The 27,064-nt window shown below is 39.6% G+C and overlaps 1 protein-coding gene across 15 annotated transcripts in view; it reads left to right on the top strand.

Annotated features, from left to right (window-relative positions):
* CACNB2 (calcium voltage-gated channel auxiliary subunit beta 2) overlaps positions 1-27,064 on the top strand; it is a 431,110-nt gene that overhangs the window by 359,452 nt on the left and 44,594 nt on the right. For 14 of the 15 annotated variants that reach the window (XM_025264317.3, XM_025264319.3, XM_025264316.3 and 11 more), the window contains 2 exons: positions 22,919-23,041; positions 25,420-25,556. The exons of the other annotated variant lie outside the window; for it this stretch is intronic. In XM_025264317.3, the coding sequence (XP_025120102.1) occupies positions 22,919-23,041; positions 25,420-25,556 (260 nt within the window). The remainder of the gene's footprint in view (positions 1-22,918; positions 23,042-25,419; positions 25,557-27,064) is intronic. 15 annotated transcript variants of the gene reach the window in all.

Raw genomic sequence — 27,064 nt, 5'->3', positions numbered from 1 at the left:
GAAGGTTTTAATTCTTCAACTCTGTATTTCTGAGTATTCTGTATAGCTTTGTTAAAAATGCATGGGGGGGGGGGGTGTTGTATTTTGGCCACACCACACAGTATGCAGAACTTCCCTGGCCAGGGAACAAACCTGTGCCTTCTGCAGTGGAAGCACCGAGTCTTAACCACCAGACAACCAGGGAAGTCCTAAATAAAAATGCAGCGTTTTAGATTTGGATCAGACTGGCCATTTGTGTTATTACTAAGCCCCACCCCCAGCAACTGAATCTGATGCAAAACAAAATTCAAGCATCACCGCCATAGAATACACTCTCTTCAAGTGGAGATTCCAATTCCTGAGTATGAGGAGTTGTTAATGAGATAAAGGAAAATTTGCATTGTGTTCTAGGAATCAGTGATTCTTAATTGAAGATGTGTGTCAATCATGGTGATTAAAAAAAAAAAAAAAATCTGTGGTTTGGCTCCACCTGCTGGCATTTAAGTGCAATACTTTTCAGGTGGGGCCCGGAACCCTTTTTTTTTTAAAAAAGTATCACAAACAGGACATTCTCTTTGGTATACTATGGTCTGATACATCTGCAGTGGAAATAAATGCATGCTGGGGACAGCAGTATTCCAGTTTAAGTTAGTAAGTTATTAAATATAAGGGCAATATTGGAGTTGTTTAAAGAATTTATAGGTGTAACATTGCTGTTCAGAGTATGGATTTTAGAGGACTATTAAGGGGTGTCTTCTGGATAATGTTTTGTGCAATCTTTGTTGCATGCTCTGTACATCTTACAGGAGTGTTTATAATAGTGAACAATGGAAATAACTGAAATGGTTAAAGTAAGTGGTTATATTAATAATGCATCCATGTTGTTAAATATTATATAGTGATTGAATATTAAGCTTGTTACATGCATAGCGGGAAAACCACTCATAAGTGAAAGCAGCATATAAAATTTGACTTAAGATATGATTGCAACTGTGTAATTCATACAGAATAGAGATTACACTTAAATTCACCCAAATAAAATTGTAATTGAGATCTCTGGGAAAAAGTGAATTTATAGATGTAATATCTCGTAAGTCTGCAGATTTGCGACCACTTCTTTTTTTTGAGATATTGCTACCACCGAACCCTGAAAATAATATGATGCTGTTTCTTCCCTCAATGAAATCGCATGTAAATTCAGAGTCACCAGCGCCAGCGTACATTCAGCTCAAGACAGCAAGCCTTAAAATAGCCTTAATGACGCATGCGGAGCATTTTCCTAGGAACAGACTCTGGACTTAGTAGTGTCTGAAGCCATCCATCAGTACTCATCTGGTGCGCTGGTGTGTCAGGAAGTGGTGCCAGCAAAGTGTGCTGCTTCCTGTCAGTTACACAGCCACACCGAGAATTAATGCCGCCTGCTTTAATTAGCCAGAGTGAGGAAGGAGATTGACTTTTCAATTGTTCCTGCTGCTTCAAAACACTTGTCTTTTGCTGACTGTACAATACCAATGGCAAACTGCCTTGGCAAATTAAAAATCATCTCCGAAGGTGTCTCCTGTGTTTTTGATGTGTCATAGCCTGAGCCAGGGTGTCACTGGACAAGGGGCTCGGACCTCAGATGCTGCTTCCTGCCACGCCACCGTCCATGACCTTGAAAGAGACCCCAAGTTGCTGGGCTTCATCTTTTTCATTTTGAAAGTGAGAAGCATGGAAATGAGGCTCATGAAAGGCTGTTTTAGCTTTCAACATCAAGATGATGAAATGTTATGTTTCAGCATATTTCACTGAAATTTCTCACCTAGAAAAAGGGCCTTTGGAACATATATAATGATACTTTGGGGAAAGGAATGGGCTCTCATGGTGAGGGAGGGGAACCTTGTGAATCTAGACCTGGCCACAGCTTGAAGGATCAGCTCGTGTTAGAATTCAGAGGCACCCACAAATCTGTTACCTCACATACAAGGACGCGAGGGACAAAGAGGCAGGGTGACATCCAGGAACTGGGGACTCTGTTCTGTCATAGGTTCCTGGAACCAGGCCAGGGGCTTAGTCAGGTTCATGAACTGAGGCAGCGTGATCAAGCTGTACAAAAGTGAAGATGCCAGCTCACCCCATTTTCCTCCTTCATGCCCTGTTACTCAGGGACTGTCCGGCTTTCCCAAGAGAGGAGGCCTGGTTGGGGGAAGGGGGGCGGTGCAGGGATGAGCTTGTAGCTGGGAAGCAACAGGGAAACCTCCAGTTTGCGCTTTGAAAGATCAGACTCACTGTTGCTTTGGTAACCTAGTGATGCCTGCTCAGTGTTGTGGTGCCTGCTCAACCCTGGACCTCATTCTAGGAGTAGGGCTGTAATTTTTTTAATGTTTATTTTACGTTGGAGTTTAGTTGATTTACAATGTTAGTTTCAGGTGAATAGTAAAGTAATTCAGTTATACACACACATATATCAACACTTTGTCAGATTCTTTCCCCATATAGGTTATTACAGAGTATTGAGTAGAGTTCCCTGTGCTATACAGTAGGTCCTTGTTGATTAATTAAACCAGCAATTATTGATCTTTGGCTCAAGAAGCAATTCACTGGTATTTCCCCTGACCCTGCCTCCCAGCTCCCAGATAAGCCAGTCTTACTGTTTTAAGACGTGGGGGTTAGGTTTAGAAAAGTTGATGGGCACTGGGTCACACATACCATTCATGGCCAAGGATGGACTGTCCAGGCTTTCCCTGTAATATAATGACTATGTCTTGTTTCCCACAGAACCACTGGGAAGAGGCCTGACCTGTAATGAACCATAGCTCAGTATTATTAGGAATTTTGTGATCTCAATATTCCTTTTCAGATGGTTTCCAATTCTAATGTTCTCTAGAACTTGTTGAAGATATTTTTTGTTTTAATTTACTTTTTACTTTATATTGGAGTGTAGTTAATTTACAATGTTGTGTTAGTTTCAAGTGTTAGTTACAAGTCTAGGCTTAGCTGATACGTATCTGCCCAGGATGACAACTTCTGTTTGTCTCTAAGGCCCCTTAATACAATAGCAGCCTGTCTGCAATTGTCTGAAGTTCACAGTAAATATACACTTTGGCAAATTTATGCAAAAAGTTGTTTTTTGCATAAAAAAGAGCCATCAACTTTTCTAAACCTAATCACCACGTCTTAATCAGTAAACTGATTCAGTTAGAAAGGTCCATCTAGTCAAGGCTATGGTTTTTCCAGTAGTCATGTGTGGATGTGAGAGTTGGACTATAAAGAAAGCTGGGCGCTGAAGAATTGATGCTTTTGACCTGTGGTGTTGGAGAAGACCCTTGAGAGTCCCTTGAACTGCAAGGAGATCCAATCAATCCATCCTAAAGGAGATCAGTCCTGGGTGTGCATTGGAAAGACTGATGCTGAAGCTGAAACTCCAATACTTTGGCCACCTGATGTGGAGAGCTGACTCATTTGAAAAGACCCTGATGCTGGGAAAGATTGAGGATGGGAGGAGAAGGGGATGACAGAGGATAAGATGGTTGGATGGCATCACGGACTCGATGGACATGGGTTTGGGTGAACTCTGGGAGTTGGTGATGGACAGAGAGGCCTGGTGTGCTGTGGTTCATGGGGTCACAAAGAGTCAGACACGACTGAGCGACTGAACTGAACTGATTCTTTTTCAGATTCCCACATAGGTTATTGTAGAATATTGAGTCAAGTTCTCTTGTGCTATACAGTAGGTCCTTGTTGATTATCTATTATATATATAGTACTGGATATATGATAATCCCAAACTCCTAAATTATCCCTCCCTGCAACCTTTCCCCTTTGGTAACCATAAGTTTGTTTTCAAAGTCTGTGAGTCTGTTCCTGTTTTGTAAATAATTTCATTTGTATCATTTTTTTTTTAGATTCCACATATAAATGATATCAGGGTATTTGTCTCTGACTTATGTCACTTAGTGTGATAATCTCTAGGTTCATCCATGTTGCTACAAATGGCATTATTTCATTCTTTTTACTGACTGATATTCTGTTTTATACACACACACACACACACACACACACACACCCCCACCCACACACACCCACATCTTCTTCATACATCTGTCAATGGACGTTTTGGTGCTTCCATGTCTTGGCTGTTGTATATAGTGCTGTTATGAACATAGGGTTGCATGTATCTTTTCAAATTACTGTTTTCTCTGGATGCATGCCCATGAGTGAGATTGTTGGATATATTTTAATGTGTCCATTAAGATATTTGAAATGTATACAGTGAAAAATAGGTGGCCCATTAGCACAGCCACTTGATTTAGATCATGAAATTTACGAGTAGGAGATTTTCTTGATGCTCTTATAAGGGGAGGCTGTTAGGAGGGAGCCCAGTGATGGCGAGCTCCATGTTAATCCATGTGTGACCCACTTGGGAAGCTCCTCTTTCACCAAGAACAGAATATGGATACAAACCAGGTTACTTTTTAAATTCATTTATTTTTAATAGTTGCTTTACAATATTGTGTTGATTTCTACCAAACATCAACGTGACAATCCAGGCTATTTTTAAGCTTGAGGCAGACCTCAATATGGGAAGAGCACAGAGAAAAAGAAGCGATAAGGACCACACAGTAGAAAAGAAAAACATTCTCTGGTTTCTGAATAATTGGCATAAGGTTGTATTGTTTTTTAAGAGAGAACCCTAGAAAAAAACAAATTTTTGGATAAACTTTCTTAAGTGTATATTTATAGCAAACTTCAGACAATTGCAGACAGGCTGCTATTGTATTAAGGGGTCTTAGAGACAAACAACAGAAGCTGCCATCCTGGGCAGAGATGTATCAGTTTCGCCTAGACTTGGGAGAAAAGGAGGTGTTGTGTTATACTGTATAGATTTCTGAGCCACTCACCCATAGAAAGAATAAGTGGAAATTGATATAAAACCCTGAAATGCACCATTTGTAATTTGTTGTTGTTCAGTTGCTCCGTTGTGTCTGACTCTTTGCGACCCCATGGACTACACACCAGTCTTCCCTGTCCTTCACTATCTTCCCAGAGTTTGCTCAAACTCATGTCCCTCGAGTCGGTGATGCCATCCAATCATCTCATCCTCTGTTGTCCCCTTTTCCTCCTGCCCTCAGTCTTTCCCAGCATTCAGGTTTTTTCTAGTGAGTCAGCTCTTTGTACCAGGTGGCCGAAGTATTGAAGCTTCAGCATCAGTCCTTCCAATGAATAGGGCCGATTTCCTTTAAGATTGATGGATTTGATCTCCTTGCAGTCCAAGGGGCTCTCCAGAGTCTTTTCCAGCACCGTAATTCAGAAGTATCAATTCTTCAGTGCTAAGCCTTCTTTATGGTCCAGCTTTCACATCGATACATGACTACTGGAAAAACCAAAGCTTTGACTCTACAGACCCATGTCAGCAAAGTGATGGCTTTGCTTTTTAATATGCTCTCTAGCTTTTCTTCCAAGGAGCGAACGTCTTTTAATTTTGTGGCTACAGTCACCATCCACAACAATTTTGGAGTGATTTGTAATTTTCTTACATATAATCATGCTTCTGTTGCAACAAGATATGTTGGGCATATTTTTCATTCCATAATGGAGGTTCCATTTTTCTTAATTCTTTTGTTGTCTATAAAAAGATCTAGATTAAAAGTTCTCTCTAGGACTATCCTCATGGCTCAGCTGGTAAAGAATCCACCTGCAATGCGGGAGACCTGGGTTCAATCCCTGGATTGGGAAGATCCCCTGGAGAAGAGAAAGACTTCCCACTCCACTATTCTGGCCCAGAGAATTCCATGGACTGTATAGTCCATGGGGTTGCAAAGAGTCGGACAGGACTGAGCGACTTCCACACACACAGGACTATCCGTAGCTATTGTTGATAAAGCTGAGCTTTTTATTTAAGGGGGTACTTGGAAAAGAAAACTCTCTTCAAATTCTCTTGGCTTTGAATGACTCTGGGCTATTCTAGATAAACTAACTTGTCCTCAAAGGAAAATGAATCATCAATATTTAAGGTATACGACATGCTGTATGTTTTTATTTTGTTGACACTTTCAAAAATTGAATTTTAAATAATTTCACACGTGGAAGGAACCCTGGAATAAATGTACTTTGTTTCCAAGAATATCTTCTTGAAGGTGTCACAACTAACTTGGATAAGTTTATATATACTTGATTAGAAAAAAAAAAAGTACTCAGATCATTTGAGGATCACAGTTCATTTTTTAACTTGTATTTTAAATATTAGAGGTATGGGATTGAAGATGTGGAATCTGCTCCTTCCATGGGTGCACTGCAAATTACTCATAGCCTGAACAATTATGGGAAACCTAGAATACCTGAATTTAAATAAAATGACTAAGATATACAGGAGAAAGTATGTACATTGTAATTCATTTCTTCCAAATTCTTCTATTACATGTGGGAAGGGGAAAAAATCCTATAAATCTAGGGCTACTTGGATGCTTAAAATGTTTTAATTTTTAGCATTTCTTTTTGAAAGTAAAAAGATTTAATTTTGTTGGATGGATAGATAATGGTATAGATATAGCTGGAGATATTTATATATATTTATCTATTCCTGAAACCCTTTGCTGCTGCTGCTGCTAAGCTGCTTCAGTCGTGTCCGACTCTGTGCGACCCCATAGACGGCAGCCCACCAGGCTCCCCTGTCTCTGGGATTCTCCAGGCAAGAATACTGGAGTGGGTTGCCATTTCCTTCTCCAGTGCGTGAAAATGAAAAGTGAAAGTGAAGTCGCTCAGTTGTGTCTGACTCTTAGCGACCTCATGGACTGCAGCCTACCAGGCTCCTCCATCCATGGGATTTTCCAGGCAAGAGTACTGGAGTGGGTTGCCATTGCCTTCTCCACTGAAACCCTTTACCTGATTTTATTCTGCCAGGAGTAAACACAAATAACCAGAGAGTCTATGATGCCCTGTGTGAGGAATTTCTGTAGGCATACCTGAAATTTTATTTTATTTTTAAACTTTACAATATTGTGTTAGTTTTGCCAAATATCGAAATGAATCTGCAACAGGTATACATGTGTTCCCCATCCTGAACCCTCCTCCTTCCTCCCTCCCCATACCATCTCTCTGGGTCGTCCCAGTGAAAAATTCCAAGAAGACAACTTTTGAGAACCATAAATAATTAAGAAAACTTCAGTCCCTACCCCATGGTAGGGACTAACTCTCTCAAAAGGCATTGACAAATTATTTAGAACTGTCCTTCAAGGCAACACTGGAAGTACATGAGGAATACAGCTCATCACTTTAAGAGTCGAGCAATGTTTTTAATTTTAAAAGTTTACCTCCCAGGTTGATCATGATCCATTAAACTTGGCTTTGAATGACTCTGGGCTATTCCAGATAAACTAACTTGTCCTCAAAGGAAAATGACTTATCAGTATTTAGAGCATTCAGAATAGTACACATTTGACTTTGTTGACGCTTTCAGAAACTGAATTTTAAATAATTTCAAACAGTGGAAGAAACCCTGGAATAAACATACATTTTATTTTCCAAGAATACCTTCTTGAAGGTGTCACAACTACTTTGCATAAGTTTGTATCTGCTTTGTTAGGGGAAAAAATCACTCCAATTATTTGACGATCACAGTTCATTTTTTAATTTGCATTTTTTAAAGATTTTTTGATGTGGACCATTTTTAAAGTCTTTATTGAATTTGTTACAGTATTGTTTCTGTTTTATGTTCTGGTTTATTTGACCAGCTCCTAGCTCCCCAACCAGGGATCTTAGCTCCCCAACCAGGGATTGAACCCACACCCCATGCCTTGGAACTCGAAGTATTAACCACTGGACTACCAGGGAGGTTCCCTTTAATTTGTATTTTAAGTATTAGAGGTGTGAGATTTTTTTTTTTTCTCTTTTTGTTACCAATCTGATTACTGAAAGGCTGATTCTCCTTGACTCTCTAGAATAAGTCCTCCTATTTAAACACTGACTACGGTATGCACCATCACATATAATGCAACTCCTTTCTAAAACATATCACAATGCCATGAATAATATTTTTGCTTCACTATTTCTCTTCTGCCAGGGTATCAACTTCATAGAGCAAAAACTTTCTCTCTTGAGCTCCCATAAAGAGGACATATTGCATTCAGAGGAACTCAATAACTATACAATCAATTAAAGAGGAAACAATTTGATTAGTGAGCTAATTCTACTAAATGTAAGTAGCTGACTCTTTGCGACCCCATGGATTATACAGTCCCTGGAGTTCTCTAGGCCAGAATACTGGAGGGGATAGACATTCCCTTCTCCAGGGGGTCTTCCTGACCCATGGATCGAACCCAAGTCTCCCACATTGCAGGCAGATTCTTTACCAGCTGAGCCACCAGGGAAACTCAAGAATACTGGAATATTCTCAAGAATACCTATCCCTTCTCCAGTGGATCTTCCTGACCCAGGAATCGAACTGGGGTCTCCTACATTGCAGGTGGATTCTTTACCAGCCGAGCTACCAGGGAAGCCCAGCTCAGCTGCAGATAACAGAATTCAGAATTTTTATATCACTAGCATATCATCTAGAGGGCTTTCCCAGTGGCTCAGCAGTAAAGAATCTGCCTGCAGTGCAGAAGACACAAGTTCAGTCCCTGGATCAGGAAGATCCCCTGGAGGAGGGCATGGAAACCCATTCCAGTATTCTTGCCTGGGAAATTCCATGGACAGAGGAGTCTGGTGGGCTACAGTCCTTGGGGTCACAAAGAGTCAGACAAAACTGAAGTAACCGAGCAATATCATCTAGATTCCTAGAGCTTAGGATCTATGGTCAGGGTTAAGAGACAATTAGTAATCTTATACCCTGTTGGTGGACAAGAGAATTAGCACATCCTTCTGGAGGAAAATTTGTTAATATGTATCACATCTTTGCAGATATAAATGCCCTTTGATCTAAAAAAATGTATGTAAAGAAATAATTAAGGATAGAACATTTTTTTACTTGTTTATTTTAAATTTTTTAAACTTTTTATTTTATATTGGAGTATAGCTGATTAGCAATGTTGTGATAGTTTTAGGTGGAGAGCAAAGGGACCCAGCCATATATATATTCATTCTCCCCAAACTCTCCTCCCAGGATAGAATACTTTCATGTCATCATGTGAAAGACGTTCAGTTGTGTCTGACTCCTTGTGACCCCATGGACTATACAGTCCAAGGAATTCTCCAGGCCAGAATATTGGAGTGGGTAGCCTTTCCCTTCTCCAGGGGATCTTCCTAACCCAGGGATCAAACCCAGGTCTCCCACATTGCAGGCAGATTCTTTACCAGCTGAGCCACAAAGGAAGCCCAATACTTTAGATGTGTGCAATAGACTGTTTTTGTCCTCTGACCCCAAATTTATATGTTGAAATCCTAGCCCCGCTGAGTGAAGTTATTAAGAGGCAGGCCTTTGGGAGGTGATAAGGTCATGAGGGTGGAGCCTTCCTGAGTGGGAAGAGTGCCCGAATCAAAGGGACTACTGGAGACATACTAGTATTTTTGTTTTCTAAAAAGCTTGTGTATCATCTCTAAAATGTTAAGCGATTGAATTATAGATGACCTTTTCTTTCTCTGATTCACTATTTTGCAGTAAGATTTTTTAAAGGAACAGTTCAGTTGGGTATATTTGGTGGGGGATAAGAATTTCAATGAAAAACTATAAACAAGTGTAAAGGCTGTAATGAAAGAACACTGAATTTAAATTATTTGAAAAGTAGGTGCAAATATGAATAAGTGAAACTTTATGAGAAGTTATGAAATAAGTCACATGTACAGTATTGTCATGAGATATTATGACATGTAATAGGAATTGTGGGAAAATTTAAGAATGAGTAGAAATAAATGAAAATGAAGGTGTTACAGAAGAGGCTGTAGTCTGTCTTGATAACAATACAGTGTCCATAAGAACATCTGCTTTTGTAGCCCCAAAATACCTTGATTTGAATCCTGGATTCTTACTGATTAGACTCACGAGTATAAGATTTTTATGGAGATTAAAAGGCTTTTAAACTCAGTTGTTTCTATGTAGTAAGTACACAATGAATTAAGCATCTCTTAGTTATTGTGGTCTAATAATATTTGAGAAAATAAGTCTGTTTACCAAGCTAAGCCATATCTTTCTATTGCCATGGATATGCTCAAGTAAGTCACAGTTAATACATTATTTGTACCCAGTAACCATCTGCTTTCTCTGAAACCTTGACTCACAGAAAGTCATGGGGAAGTTGGATATATCCCCGACTTGACTGAAAATGTCTTGAGCAGATCTTTGAGATGCCATTACCAACAATCTTTAGAGTAACTACAAGTGTTAAAGTAATTAAACCAGGAGGCCATTAGGCGAGTGTCTCTAATGACTTGATAACCTCGGTAAGCACACCTAAGCCAGAGCCTTGTACTTCTAAGTGCATGCTCACCCAGAAAATAAAATTTAAGTACAATCAATCACAAACTGCCAACCGGGTTTTCCCAAACAACACAACACTAAAGCTGTAGCCAATCACATGATTTCCTTGTTTTGCTACTGTATTTTCTCTATGAACGCCTAGCTCCTGTTGGTTGGAATGCCCCTCAACACTTTTGGTTTGGTGCTGCCTGATTTGTTTCGATGTTTGCTCAAATAAAGCCTTGAGGAATTTCCCTGGTGATCTGGTGGTTAAGACTGCATTTCCACTGCAGGGGATGAGGATTCAATTCCTGATCAGCAAAACTAAGATCCCACGTTGTGCACAGTGAGGCAAAAATAAATAAATAATTTTAAAACCTTGAAAATTTTTATATGCCTCAGTTTATCCTGTAACATAGATATTGTCAGAGTTTAATGGTAGGTGTTCAAATTATAACTTTGCATCTAAAAATACAACCCAGTTAATATTCAGCGTTTGTCATGCTTAGAAGAATATTCACCCTTTAAGCTGCTTTCTGCCTTCTTTCAATTTGGATCCCTTCAGGATGCTGTTCTACCCTCTCCAGCACAGTGCTAGTTAGTCACAAAGCTTGGGAAAATCTTACACCAATAAGTACGGGTAGCAACATACATTTTTAAAGTGTCCAGAGAGTGACCAGACACGGTCTCATGTTCAGAACTTGCCACCCACAGCTCTCTGCACTGATTCATTCCCTGCCAAAACATTTGGTTTTGGTCCTGGAGATACTCTGCTCTGGTTTTTTGAAGGTTGTTTTCTTTTTTTTTTTTTCTATTGAAGAAAAACAGAACACTCAGTGTGAAATAAACAATAACAAAGTCAGTACACAACAGACTTGCCTAAGTTTGGATCCCTAGAACTGTGTGGCCTTAACTGAAATCGCAGCTGTTGGAGGGAAGAAGAAAGTGAAGATTACAGAATTAAAACAAAAATATAATGTGTCTCTCCCTATTTGTCAGCCTGTACTTTGTAAAGGCTTTCCTTGTACTTGTTTAGAATGCTCCCTTGGGTATTCTTTGTAGTGTATAATTTTCTAAATCAGTACAGAATAGACATTTTTATAACAGTTTTAAATGCAAAGCAGTAGTTTGGAAGGGATACCCCTGTTGATTCTTCTTAATTCTTTCAGTCCTTTCCTTGTCGTGGAATAAAAATAGTAAGGAGAACCATGGTGGCGACACATTAAAAAAAAAAAAAAAAACACTTGGAGTTAGAGATTCTGGATGATTCTGAGCTGCCCATTGTGGACTGAGGTGTTTCATAGAGCATTGTGCTCAGTCCCTGTCGAGATGGTCTTCCACCACCACACTTTTTATTTTGTTTTTTAAGTTTTTACTTTTTCAGAAAAATAGAAATAGTATAAATTAGGGAAAACCAACTAAAAATTGGAACAGCCACATGGGTGAAATTTTAACAGGTAAGCAAAGAGAATGAATGGAAATGTCAGGTTGTTATTCGGGAGTTGGAGGTAGCAGCTGTACCAAAAATGTAGCCAACCAAGAGCTAAAGAGAGTGAACAGGTATGTTTGAACCCAGCCTCTTATCAGCTGCCTTAGCTGAAGCTGCTGGGTCTGCTGTAGACACAAGTTTCCTAGCTAGGATCTCAATGGGCTTAAGGAAGGAACCCTGTATCCTGTAGCATCCTGCCCTGTGAAGTTTGCGGTGTTGGATTTTAAACAAAATAGATGCTAAGATGTGTTAGAAAAAAAGGAGTGAATTTTTTTTTAGTGTTTATCTGTTTGGCTGGTCTGGGTCTTAGTTGCAGCGCATGGAATCTTCGTGGCATCATGCAGGGTCTTTCCTTGCGGTGCACGGACTCTCACGTTGTGGCACACAGGCTCAGTAGTTGTGGTGCGTGGGCTTAGTCGCTCCATGGCGTGTGGGGTCTCCGTTCCCCGACCAGGGACTGAACCCACGTACCCTGTGTTGCAAGGCATATTCTTCACTGGACCACCAGGGAAGTCCCAAGCAGTGAATTTTGATTGACTTGACATTTTCCTGATTTTCTCTGAAAAGTATATAGGGATTTTGGTTAACGAAGTAATCTTTGGTTGCAAATGACTTTGATATTAAAATAATGTAGATTAAACTTGTGTATTTCACTAGCAATATAGACCCCCCCATATTGATTTGCTTAAGGTAGCTGTTTAGTCTTTTGGGCTCCCGTAACAAAATGGCATTGTCTGCATGGCTTCAACAGCAGAAATGGGTATTCTCAGAGTTCTGATCACAGACTGTTTCTGGTGAGGCCTCTCACTTTGGCTTATAGGCGGCCACTTTCTCCCTGTGTCTTCACATGGCCTTTCCTCTGAGGCCTCTGGGGTCTCCTCTTTCTCCTCTAAGGATAGCAGTCCCATCGGATTAGGGCCACACCCTTATGACCATCTCTAAGCAAACATTGAGTCCATAACAACTGAAGAAAAAACAAATTGAGGCATTTTAGTTTTTTCTTTTTCTTCTTTTTTTTTTTTTTTTGTACAACATGCCTAAAATAAAACTTGCCTGCTCCTGAATTTATACCATGAGATTCTAAATAACTTAAGAACTACAGTTCTCCTGCTTGGTAAGACTAATCAATAGTAAAATTGAATACAGACAGTTCTGTTCTTCTTAAGCGGTTGACTTATTTGAAAACGACTTCACCTTTCTTCTCAGGCTGGGAGACAGCTATTTTATAACCCAGAATAAATAAAGTGCAGCACTTTGTCGCCATATTGGTTTCTTCCCCAGTGACCTGGAGGAGCTGCAGTGCCTTTTGAAGATGCCATTCTCGGGAGAGACAGCTCCACGGGGAAAATGCAGCCAGTACACTGTTATTGAAAGTGGAGTTTTATTTTTATGGCTGCACTGGGTCTTCATTGCTGCACGCAGGTTTTTCTCTGGGGGGGCAGGCGGGAGCTACTCTCTAGTTGTGGTGCCTGGGCTTCTCATGGTTGTAACTTGTCTTTTTACAGATCACAGGCTAAAGGGCGAGCAAGCTTCAGTAGTTGTGGTGCGTGGGCTCAGTAGCTGTGGCTCCCCAGCTCTAGAGCACTGGCTCAGTAGTTGTGGCATGAGACTTAGTTGCCCTGTGGCATGTGGATTCATCCCGGACCGTGTCTTCTGCATTGGCAGGTGGATTCTTACCTACTGCTCTACCGGGGAAGTCCAGAGAAGGCTTTACTAATACTGAATGATGGCAGACTGCACCAAAATTGCAGATATTCTCTCTCTTCTTTGTATAGAATTTCTCCTTTGATGACTTCCCTGGTGGCTCAGATGGTAAAGTGTCTGCCTACAATGCAGCAGACCTGGGTTCGATCCCTGGATTGGGAAGATCCCCTGGAGAAGGAAATAGCAACCCACTCCAGTACTCTTGCCTGGAAAATCCCATGGATGGAGGAGCGTGGTAGGCTACAGTCCATGGGGTCGCAGAGTCAGACACGACTGAGCAACTTCACTTTCACTTTCTCCTTTGGTAAGTTTATCTATTGGATGGTTGCTTTTCCTGGTGACTGGTAATTAAATCTTTTATATGACCTCAGATCCAAAGTGATGAGCTCTCTGATAAACAAATGGGAAAGGTGCTATATGTCTTCCTACCTAGAAAGATAGATCCATATATCATTATTATTCTGATCTTCACCATGCACATTGATTTTGTAACTTTGAGTACTGCCTGATTTCAGCATTCAGAAATAATGTATTTCAATTCAGTTTTTTCAGGTGAATATAATATTTTAAGGATTACCATTATTCACTCCCCAAAACACGTTTGCAAGAGCTTATCTACTTTTTAATCATCTATGAAAAAGGGAAAAATCAGATATTCCTTATCTTTGCTTTATAAATAAATTTAACTTATATCAGGATTGTAACTCATTTCAGTGGTGTTTAAGGAGATACTATTTCACATTTTGTTTCAAACATTTGCTTCTTTGCTTGATTCTTAGTTAATATAGCTATTTTCAATTTCATAAACATATATGTACACTTGCACTTACATATATGCATATTAATCATTTAAAACAAAATCCTAATGAGACCAACCTTAGTTCCATAATGATTCATCCATTCGATTTTTGTGGGCCCTGGAGCCGTGATAACAGAACTTTGCCTTGAGTAGGTGCTGGATAAGCTCCTGATGATTGATTCCTCTAACAGAAAGGAATCAATCCTTTAGTTCAGTCCTTTAACCATTATTAATGTATACCTAGCCCTTTGGTAAAGGCTTGGAGGCTGGCATAAAAAATAAATAGGAATATAAATCATTTGCCTGAAAAGGGTTATAACCTAGTTGAAAGATCATCTCAGGAAAGTAGGTTAAAATGTTCCCAAATGTATGAACTTTATTTGTATATATACTGTAATAGACACATCTATGAAATTGCTGTAGAAAATTCAAAACAAGATGGGGAATGGTAGTTTTAAGGCCATTATCTTCTTTTAACTTTTTATTTTATATTGGAGTATAGCCAGTTAACAGTGTTGTGATAGTTTCAGGGGGACAGTACAGGGACTCAGCCATACATATACATGTGTCTAGTCTCCCCCAAACTCCCCTCGCATCCAGGCTGCCACATAACATAGAGCAGAGTTCTCTGTGCTATGCAGTAGGTCATTAAGGCCATGATCTTTTAAAACTGAGGGCAGTGGTTTTAAATCTGTTATCTCTGTGATGATGCTCATGACATTCCCACATGGCATGGCTAGCTTCCTATAAATCCATGACCTTGACTCTCAAGTGGGCTTTAGTCCTGCTTGACGGTCCCACCATAGTTACTGCCCTTGTTCATTTAGTCTTCCACACTCTGGATTACTTCACTGAGTTTTTTCTTCTCTTCTAAAACCTCCAATACCTTCTGCCCTGTCTTTACTCCCATCTTCCTGTTCCACTGGGAAATGGAAACAATTAGAGGAGGACATCGCATCACCTCTGTGGCCAGAATTTGCCCTTGTTCATGCTGCCCCCTTGCCTCTGTTGGGGGCCTGTCCTCCACTTACACACTGGATCTCACTGCCTCCTCTGTCAAAGCGAAAACAACGTTCTAGCACTTCTGTCCTCTGGTTCATAGATCGTCACATTTTTTTTTCTCCCTCTCTACTGACTCATTCCCATCAGTATTGATATTTGTTATTTCTCCTACTTTAAATGGAAAAAAAAAAAAAAAAACCTTGACTCACTTTTCCTACCACCAGTCACCCCATTTATTTCTTCCCTTTATTGAAAAAGTCCTTAAAAGAATTGTCTATACTTACTGTATCCAGTTCCTTTCCTTTTAATCTCTTTTAACTCCAATATGACTTTATCTCCAGCAAGCAGCTGAGTGGGCTCTTGTCAACAACGACCTCCAGGTTGTGAATCCATGTGGCAGGTGCCAGCCTTCAGTATTTGACTGATGAGCAGTATCTGACCCAGTTGACCACTTCCTGCTCCTCGAGACACTTACCTCCTGGAAACCAGGAGTCATTCTCCACTCTGCAGTTGTTCTTCACTCTGGAAGCTGAGGCACTTTTGTAGTTGGAGTGCCCTCACGTATGTTGATTTCCTTGGCACTGTCATCCAGACTTACCAACTTATATCTATTCTTTTTCTTTTGACCATGCTACATGGAGGATCTTAGTTCCCTGAGCACGGCTTGAACTCATGCTCCTTTTAGTGGAAACACAGAGTCTTAATGACTGGACTGACAGAGAAGTCCCTGCCACCTTGTATCTTTAGCCCAGATCTTTCTGTCAAACTTTCAGACCTTGAGCCCTCTTCCAAATTCTACTTGGATGTTTCATATCATCTCAAGCTTTACACATTCAAAACATGTAAAACTTTGGTATAATCTATAAAAATATTGAATCACTAATTGCACACTTGAAACTGATATAATGTTGTAAATCAACTATACTTCGATTTAAAGGAGACGTAAACTTTTTTATTTTTGCCTCCTGTGCACTTAGCCCTCCCCTGTGCATCACCTGATGAGTACATCATCCTTCTCACAGCTCAGACCCAAAGCCTTTGGCATCATTGTCGGCTCTCTTTCTCACCCTTATCAAATCTATCAGCAGATTTAGTTGATTCTACTTTGAAAACATATCCAGAATTGGACTTTTTTTTTTTATACCATTTCTATTGCTGCTGCTCTGATTTAACCACCATCATCTCTCCACGTGAGTTACTGTGAGCATCTCCAACTGATTCCCCTGTTTTTAATTCAAAGTCCCCAAAATCTTCTTTTCAGTTCAGTAGCCATCACAGTCCTTTTAACATGTCAGACTACATCACTCCTCTGCTGACAGCCCTCCAGTGATTTTCATCTCACTTAGAATAAAAGCCACGTGTCTTGACTCTGAGCTACACAGTCAGGTATCACCTGAGAGCTCTGACCTCATCTTTTGTTAGCTTCCCTGGTCCCCTCCACTCAGCCACTCTGAGCTCCTTGTCCTGTCCGAGCTCCTCTGACCTGCTCCCGCATTAGGGCCTCTGCACTGGCTCTTCCCTCTGCCTGGAGTTCAGGCACCTGCATTCTCTTACCTCTTCATGCTTCTGTCCAAACGTTACCTCTTCAAGGCAGGCTACGTATACTACCATGGAAAATTGTCCCTGCCCCGTCACCTGGCACCCTGGCTTTCCCTACCATGTTTTCCACAGAATTTGTCTCTAACAGGTTATATACTTTATTTGATTATTATGTCTATTATTTATAATCTGCCTCTCCCCCTCTGGAATGTAAGCCCTTAGAGGGCAGGGAATCTTAGTTTCTGTTGGTCATTGATGTTATCCAACTGTCCAAAACAGTGCCTGGCACATAAATGATGGATGGATGAACAGATAGGTGGGTGGGTGGATGGATAGATGCGTGGGTGGGTGGATAAAGAGATAATTGAAAACTCAAAAGAGGCTTTCCCTAAATACCTCATTTCACACGGCCAGTCCATCTTCTGCTCATGGCCACTCTATTCATATAACTTTGTTTTACTTTATTCCTTATTTGAAATCATCAACTATCTTGTTTATGATATCTCCTCTACTGGAATATAGGTTAAACTTTGTGAGGGTAAGAACATGTGATAGTAAGCATGTACTTAATAAATATTCATTAAATTAATCCATTTTAGATAGGAAACTTGAATTTCTCAAATCAGTTAACTACATATGTAAATTTTATTTTATGACAAATCTGTGATTATTTGCTTATTCAGTCTGATTCAGTGTTCAGTTATCAGGATACATAAATGGTTGTTACATTCTTTTTATCACTGTGGTTTGCTTTCATTTGCTATTAAAGAATTCTCAGACTACCCTTGATACTTTATAATAAATTACCAAAGATTTTTAAAAAGATCAATGATAGGTAAGTATTAATAAAGCAGAAAGCTCTGATCTTATTTCTGAAAGTACCTCACCATATCTTTGTCTGAGTAATTCCATTGTAAGACTCAATGGTTAGAGTCCTACTTGAGTCATTTAAAATCATAGAAAAGCATAGCAAGTTTTATAGGAAATTATTATGTACAGGAAAATGGATCAGAAACTCATTAAAATTTTAAGCTCTCTTTTCTGCAGTCTCTTATAATAGACATCTGGGTCATTTAAATTCTTTACACTTTTCAATTTCTTTTAAAAATACTTCAAATTGGAAGCCCTTCATATTTAAGAAAAATCCATTGTAGACTCGAAAACAAGCTATGGATTTCCCTTATATGTTATTAACTATTAATGGTCTCTGAATGAAAATGGAAAAACATAATTTGCTATTTACATTAATAAAATGCATTAAGAAATTATTAAGAAATGAAGAAATTGATGCCTGACAATTCAAGTTACTGTTAATCATTATCAGAATTCTATTTTTATTCTTATTTGAGTGAATTTCATTTTGCTTTTTAACAGTAGATATTCCATCATTAGCACATTTTTAATTAACTGTATGTAAACATTGTTGTAGCCATTAAAAGGATTAGCTTCACTCTTAATTCATTAAGTTATTGTTTGGGAGGCAAGCTCAAAAGAAAGCCATAAATTTGTGATAATTTGTTTTTCCTACTTCATGACCAGAGATTAGGGGGTTTTGTTTTGTTTTTGAGCTTCCACATGTAAGTGAGAGCAGACCGTCTTTCTCTTATTTCACTTAGCCTAATGCTCTCCAAGTCCATCCATGTTGTTGCAAATGGCAGGATTTCCTTCTTTCTCATGGCTGAATAGTATTCCTGCGTGTGTGCATGTATATCTCACATCTCTATTATCCATTCATCTGTTGGTGGACACTTAGGATGTTTCCATGTCTTGACTATTGTAAATGATGCTGCTATGAACCTAGGAGTCTAGATATCTCTTTGACGTAGTTGTTTTGTTTTCTTTGGATATATGCCCAGAAGTGGAATTGCTGGATCCAAAGAGATTTTTTAGTTAATGATCTCCTATTTAACAATAATTATTTTCTGACAGCCTTAGGTCTAGTGATTCTAGAAGACTATGAAAAAATAATAATTGCTCCCGCTATAAACGTAAAACATATCTCTGACCAGCGTTTAGGGGCTTCCATGGGCCAGGCTTCTAAGATGCCAATGGAGCTTCTTTAGGCTGTGGGGAAAATCAAGTCCTGTGGCCTCAGAACTGCCCACAGTCCATCCCCTGAACCTGCCAGCTGGGCTCCTATATAGCTTGCTGTGTAAAGCTCCTTATCTAAGGGAAGCATGGTTGGTCGTAGGAGGTGAGCCAGGTGGGGAGTCACACTCTGAACTGTAATCTTAATCTAAGAACATAAAATCATCATTTGTTGTCCTGGTTATTATAGGCTAACCTTCACCACCTCTTTATTTTTCTTTTCTCAGTGTTCCCTCTTCCTACCACTCCAGTGTCTGAAAAGTTGGTCATTGGGAAAAAGAGAAGAGATTTTCATGGGATCCTATATAGAGTTGTGCCAGGGTCCAGCCCCGGCTGATCCAGGGTATTCAAAGGGGAGACAGCGTCGGTGACTATTTATTTATTTATTCATCAAAGATATAAAGAATAATAGAATGAGGATAGCTCAGTAGGAAAATTCAGTGGAGAAAAGAAGCTGAGTAGCTTGGTTTACGCGGAAAATCAATATAACCCGTGACACCATGTTAGCTCTGACCACGGAGGCCGCAGGCGCCCTCTCGAACAGCAGAAGGTGCCCCACCTTAGACACCTTCTTGAGTGGGTCTTAGAAGCCCAGGCAAATACATGGTCGCAGAGGATATCCGCACTCCAGATGGAGACTCAGTTGGAAATTGAGGAGAAAAATGACATGGGGAGACCAAGCGTTGGTGAGCAAGGCCCATAGCTTTATTTTCAACAGGGGCTTATATACCCTAAGTTACACACAGAGGATAATAGGGGATGCAAAGTCAGCAGGCTTTGATCCTTATCAAAAACCAGGGTTTCTTTCCTGCAAATTTATTGTATACAAATGGTTTAGGTGATTTACACAAAGATTTATCAACAAAGACTTATTTTCTCTAAGAGTAATTATTTTAAGGTTTGGCACCATCTTCCGAAGATAAAATTGCATTCCTATAGGGCGGATGTGTAATGGGTTTACAACAAAGGAAAGAATTTATTACCTTAAGGGTCTGAAGTTACTAACACCAAGGCCACTACTTATTTTTTCTACATACCAACTATATTAATTAATACACATTCAAGGATACAATTCAGGGGATGTGAAAACTTGGCAACAAGCATTGGCTCATCAATGAAATCTTTTACTAGTTTTATTCTGACAGTTTCTAACTCTCTGAGAGGCTCTAAGCTATTTGAATATCTTAAGCTTCCCATGCTCTTGAGTCTGGGTAAACTTGTCAGGCGAGTTAGAGAGCTATCTGAGGGGTTTGGATTTAAACACTCCTAATTGCCCAGGAACTTTATTAATTGGAGCTGTAAGTTAACTCTTTGACAGAGAGAGCGAGATGGTGGTGGGGAACAGCCCCCAGTAAAGTCAGAGGTGAGAGCACAAAGCAATAAAGTAGGCAGACTCTGGTTTTTTGGGGGTAGATGCTCGAGAATATCCAGGGGGACTCCTGAGGCTCGATCCCGCCTTTGCCTATGCCAAGCCTCCTTCCTCATGACCTTTGTCACGAGTGGAATGCCTCACCGGCTCCTGGCAGAGTTGTACATTTAAAATTTAGGTCTTCCAGTGGTTTAAATATATGTGTTTTGTGTGTGTGTGTGTGTGTGTGTGTGTGTGTGTGTGTACGCGCTACACTTAAATTCTGTATCCTCCAAGAAATTTTTAAGAAGTCCCTGAGAGAGATGAGAGATTGTGTCATTAAAAAAAAAAAAATCTTGGATTTATATTTTAGGGATCAGAAACTCTCTCCAATAGTGGATTGATTATACTCAAGAAAATCCTATTTCTAGTAGTAAAACTGAGTCTAATTAAAACTGCATCTTAGGGAAAAGGGCACCAACATATATTGCAGTTTAAAATGGCAGAGCCCATTTGGACAGTAGTTTGGAATAGAATTTTAAAAGGTCTTGATAACTCATGGCTTACTCATGCTACCTCTGGGAATCTATCCCAAGGAGAGAATCCTAAATAGAAAAAGGCTTTTTGTACAAAGATTTTTCAAAGCAGAATATTTATCATAATGAAAAAACCTCTAAACCTAAACATCGAAAAAGGGGTTGAATTATCGAGGTGATTTTTCAAATGGTAGAGTAAAAAGAAGTGTATCACATGAAAAACTACTATGTTACTTTAAGAATTGGTTATGAATTAGGTACATTATGGTTATAGCTATGGGGGACAGAGGATGAGATGGCTGGATGGCATCACTGACTCGATGGACGTGAGTCTCAGTGAACTCCGGGAGTTGGTGATGGACAGGGAGGCCTGGCGTGCTGCGATTCATGGGGTCGCAAAGAGTCAGACACGACTGAGCGACTGATCTGATCTGATCTGATGGGAAACAAATTTATATATTATTTAAAATGATATTTCCATTTTTCCCCTGAAATACCGTTCACATTGTCACACATTGACATATATACACTACCATGTGTAAGATAGCTAGCTAGTGAGAAGCTGCTGTTTAGCACAGGAAGCTCAGCTCAGTGCTCTGCAATGACCTAGAGGGGTGGGTGGGGAGAGAGGGAGGCTCAGGAGGGAGCAGACATATGTATACCTATGGCTGATTCCAGCTGTTGTACAGCAGAAACCAACACAACATTGTGAAGCAGTTGTCCTCCCAGTAAAAATAAATAATTAAAAAAAAAAACCAGGATTGTGTTTCAGTGGTAGAACTATTAGGCAACTTTTACTGTTCTTCTTTAAAGTTCATATTTCCATAGGAGGAACAGCCCTCTTCTATTATTAAAATTCGTAAAGGATGTCACGAATCGGATTTCATGCCTTTCAGTCCCCTTCCTGTCTACTGTGCCTTTGTCTAGGACCTGGACCTCCTTTCTGCATATTGTGGATAAATCTATGTAACCATGGCTCTTCTAAACTCAGTCCTCACCCAGACAGTAGTCAGCTAGAACAGATTAACTATGGAAAATTCAGAAGTGAAGATGGATTCTTTCTATTCCAGTTCCCCCTCATCTTTCATGAGCAGTCCTGATGAAGAGCTCTTTGAGTAGGGAGCAACAGCTCAGAAGAAATCCACTTGCCCACATTGTGAAAGAAACCCAGTGCTAGTTAGAGCAATACCTCTTTTCACTATTTCTGAGTTTACCTTTTTTTTTTTTAACCTTGTGATTAAGCAAGTATTGCTTGATAGAGGACAAAATGCATCTGTAAATTTGCAAAGCATCAAATAATGAAAAATAACTTATTAAATGTTATCATCTTTAGTGACTGAGAAAACTCAAGGAGGACAAATATTAGAAGAGAAAGTCATTGCTTTCATGATACCCAGCAGCCATGAATATAGTTTTTAATAGTTATAAGATATATTCCTTGGTTCTTTTTTCATGCAAAACATAGTATGTTTTGGAATTATGTCATTAAAAAAAAATTTTTTTTTAATTTTTGGCTGCATTGGGTCTTAGTTGCGGTATGAGGGCTTAGTTGCCCTATGGCATGTAGGATCTTAGTTCCCTAACCGGGGATCAAACCAGAGTCCCTTACATTGGAAGATGGATTCTTAACCACTGGGGCACTAGGGAAGTTCCATCTTCTATTATTAATTAAAGTAGATTTGGGGGTGGATATGGCAGTGGCCAAGTCTTTTTCACTGAAACACAAGAACTTGGCATTTCAACCTCATGTATGTTTCCTGATTTCCATTTGTTACAAGTTTTTATGTTGTAAACACATATTTCAGTAGTTCATCTTTACTTTCATTGCTTGGAGTGCTTTCATAAAGTACAATGGCCTTTTTCTAGTTCAGAAATGGGTGTATGTGGCTGAGCGCCCAAAGGTTTCCCATGTTGGAAATACTAAGAGGGTGTTTTGTCATAAAGAACCAAATCGAAGAAAAACAACAACTGAGACAACCATTATTGCGCGTATGTTTGTATTTTGAGGGGGGAAGAGAAGGAACACTTGTTTCTTTTTTTATTTTTTCCCCCTTTTCCATTTTAGACAAAGCCCGTTGCATTTGCAGTTCGGACAAATGTCAGCTACAGTGCAGCCCACGAAGACGATGTTCCCGTGCCAGGCATGGCCATCTCATTTGAAGCAAAAGATTTTCTGCATGTTAAGGAAGTAAGGAGAGTAACTGCAATTTCTAGCTGCATGATTTTTTTTTTTTACCTTGAAATATCACTTCTTCTCATTACTATGAAATAGCACGTGTACAGCCGTGATTATATAACATACACATGAAATCAGTGCCTCTCAACCTTTTCCAAAATAAATATAATCTTTTTAAAGAAGAAAAAAGTCACAGGCTTCTTGGAATAACCTCAAGGCTCCCCTGGGCTCTGTGACCCAGAAATCGAGAACCACTGGAGTAGATGATCCTTTTTTTATACTTAACCTGTACTTTTTCTTTTAATGTTTAACCTTGACCATGTGTCATTTGCCGCTCATGTCCCAAGTTTAAGCATCTGGGGAGAGTTTAATAATAGTATCTAGAATTCACGGTCTCTTCTCTGTGCTAACAAGGTCTAAACTCAGGCCGCTGGTGCACTTTCTCCTTCTTTGGTGGTGAAATGCTATAGGGGAAGGAGAAATGGATGGAATTAGAGCCAATGAGACAAGAAATAGATATCAGGAACATCCCTTTTCCACCATGCCAAAAGCCTCCACTTTCTGTTAACAATGACTCAGTCTGTAAATTGGAAAAAATTCACTCTTAATTAAGGTTTATTTTGAGTCAACATTTATCAAAGCCCGCTCTGCCAGAGATTTCCCCTCCATAATGTTCTCAGGCTGTGAGCGTGAGACTTTCTTGAACCTGTAGGAATTTACCATTGGAACACTTCCATCTAGGGAACAGTGTGTCCTAGGGAGCATATGTCAATGTAACTGCTCAGGCACTAAAGGCTATGAGTGAAAGAGGTGATGACTGCCACTGAAAGAGCCTAGAGAATATAGAGCCTACCATTTCTTTAACTTTTCAAAAGAGTGTTATTTCTATTCAGCTAGGAAAAATTAAAAGTTTAAGTGTCAGTCGCTCAGTCGTATCTGACTGTTTGTGACCCCATTGGACTGTAGCCCACCAGGCTCTTCTGTTCATGGGATTCTCCAGGCAGGAATACTGGAGTGGGTAGCCATTCCCTTCTCCGGGGGATCTTCCCAACCCAGGGATTGAACCTGGGTCTCCTGCATCGCAGGCAGATTCTTTACCATCTGAGCCACCAGGGAAGGAAGTCCCTTGGCTAGGAAGGAAAAACAGAAAAAATTCTCAGAAGTACAACAAGCCTTAACTTTCACTTTACAACAGAAAGTTAGGTGAATCCAGGCTCCCATCCCAAGGGCTGATCCTTAGAGAAAGAAAAGAAAAACAGAATGGATTTTCTTCTTTGAAATGCTGACTTTAAAAAAAAAAAAGCACAACATAAGAGTTACGAATTAAGTTTTGTTTGGGCCAAAATGAGGACTGTAGCCCAGGAGACAGCACCTTGGATAGCTCTGAGAAACTGCTCCAAAGAGGCAGGGGAGAAGGCCAGTATCTATGTGCTTTTGGTGAAGGAGGAGTACATGCAATTAAGCACGTATTTTTGCAGAAGGTTTCTGCTGGTCATGAGGAGCAGTTATCATCAGGAAGAGCTTTAGTGCTTTCCTAGATATGAGGAGATGTAAGATTAGGCTCATAAAATCAGCTCCTGAAAATATCTCTCTGAAGACCTGTTCTGCCAGTTTTTTCAAAGCACAGAGTGCCTCATTTCTGTCCTCCACCCTGAACTCCTTTCAGGGAGTGTTGAAGGTCAGTGGCTGCAACAGCACATGATTTAATCCTTGCAGAGGCAGATGGCAAGTGCCAGTGCCAGTTTGTAGTTGACAGAAATGTTCAAGAATGGGCTTGAAAAATACTATTCATTTGAGGGACATCAAACCAGATCCTAAAGGTATAGGATAAATATTCCAGACACAAGAGAGAAATTACCAACATTCACATAAGTCGAGAAATCATTTGTGAACACCAGATTGTGGTCATTATAAACCTGTTTGCAACAAAGATACAATTTGCTCTGACATCAGATATTTCAGGTGAATGTCAGTATTTTTCACTCATAATACTTCTAACTACTCTGATTATACAAGAGGAAGACATTCTGTAGCATTCCGTAGTTCCTAATGGTCTCTTGTCAGGAAGAGCTGTTAATCTTTGAATAGGAAGAGCTTACCCTCCTCGTGGTGCCAGCAGCTGCAATGGAATTCAGAAAATCTCACGGTGAGGAAAGTGAAGGCAGAGTCAAGCCAGAGACGGATTGTTGAGCATCCTGAAAATACTTCATTTTTAGCATACTCAACACCTGAACCTACAGGTTTTCTTGACTTGTGATATTTGAGGCAGAGTTCTCTGTAATTGTCATAATACTTCTCTCCCCTGAAAAATGTTAACCGGGAAGATAAAGGATGTGAAGATTCATTTAACTTCTGTGCGCTGATCTGAACGATTTTGATTTTCTGTTTAGAAATTTAACAATGACTGGTGGATAGGGCGATTGGTTAAAGAAGGCTGTGAAATCGGATTCATTCCAAGTCCAGTCAAGCTAGAAAACATGAGGCTACAGCATGAACAGAGAGCCAAGCAAGGGAAATTCTACTCCAGGTAGGAGACAAACATCAAGTGTTCATGTCAGAGTTCAGACTGTACAATCATTCATGAACCGTTGGTTGCTGTAATCTCCAATCTTTATTTTGTGTTAGAAAACTTACATTGTATTCGTTTCTATAATGATGCGAAATCCATTGTCAATGACCATATTTTAGTATCACCAAGAATTTCTTTTGAGCGCCCACAAACAAGTCAAATAGAAGATGCTTTGTGGTTTGGAACATCCATCTCCATTCACTAGTATTTTATTACTCTTGGGCTCTTTTAGTTCAGACTGGTGATACAGTTTACTGAGAGCATTACAAATCCTGTATTTTAAAAACATCACCCAGCCTCTCATTTTCATCCTCTTCAAGAGAGAATCAAATTAAGTGTTACCATGAAGAAAAGAAAAGAGCTAAGGTCATAGAGTATTAAATTCAGGCTTTAGTGCAGAGGAAATTCTGAAGCCCTAATCTTGCTGAAAATACTCTGGCATCAAGCAATCGTGGTGACTAATCCCAGTATCCGGAGCTGCCTGGCATGGTAGGAAGATGTTTTTGAAATGACAGTCTCAGAGACCAGCAAGGAGCAGCTCTTGTGGTCTCTGAGTTTCACTTTCACTTAAGAAACTCAATTTTCAGTTCTACCCACTGCTTAACACTTAAAGAGAAACTCGGTAAGAAAGCAGTTAAAATTGTCCTTGCAGATAGCAATTAGATGAGTTATGTAATAAGCTGGGGCCAAATGGTCTTTTTTCCTAGGAGTCCTAAGGCTGTTTGCCCCTCACAAGAATCATTAGAAGGGCTCCTCGAATATGGAGTAAAGGTGAAAATGACCCCCTTGCAGACAAGTACAGGAACACGATATGCTTCTTCCAGTGAGAGGATATGATATAGGCAAGTCTTTTCTTTAATGCAAATCACTAAGCTTTTGTTTCCTGAAGTTTATGTATTATCTGTTTCTATGAGGACAAAAAATCCTTTGTCAAAGACCATATTTTAGTGTCAGCAAGAATTTTTTTTGAGTGCCTACACACAGGTCAAATATAAGATGCTTTGTGGTTTGGAACATCCATCTTCATTCACTAGTATTTTTTTTATTTTTTCTCTTTTTTTGCCTAAGTAGGTGAAAATATTGTTTTCTTGTTTTCCTATTCAGAGGTTTTTACATTTGTCTCCAAACATTTTAAATATACTTTTGTTTTGAAGGCATAGCTAGAATTCAGCAGTATTATAAAACTCAGATTTGTAGGTGAAAAAAAAAAATCAGCAGAAATCAAAAGCAGTAGAATTGGAGCCTGGCTCAAGAACATGACATTTTTATGGAATTAAACGTGAAGGGCAAATTTGCATTCTGAACATTTTGACTCTTTGCACTGTTTGTCACAGTTTTACACAACTCAAATAATACTTTGTTATGAAAATTCAAAGAAATGTAAAATAAATTCAAAGACTTAATAGTTTAGGGGGAAAAAGAACTTCTGGAAGAAAATGTTTTGGTCTTGCTAATGGGTATTTTTA

Source organism: Bubalus bubalis, chromosome 14 (genome assembly GCF_019923935.1).
Source record: "Bubalus bubalis isolate 160015118507 breed Murrah chromosome 14, NDDB_SH_1, whole genome shotgun sequence".
Classification (NCBI taxonomy): Eukaryota; Metazoa; Chordata; class Mammalia; order Artiodactyla; family Bovidae; genus Bubalus; species Bubalus bubalis.
The sequence above is the reverse complement of the archived record's forward strand: the minus strand, read 5'-3'. Positions and strand labels throughout refer to the sequence as shown.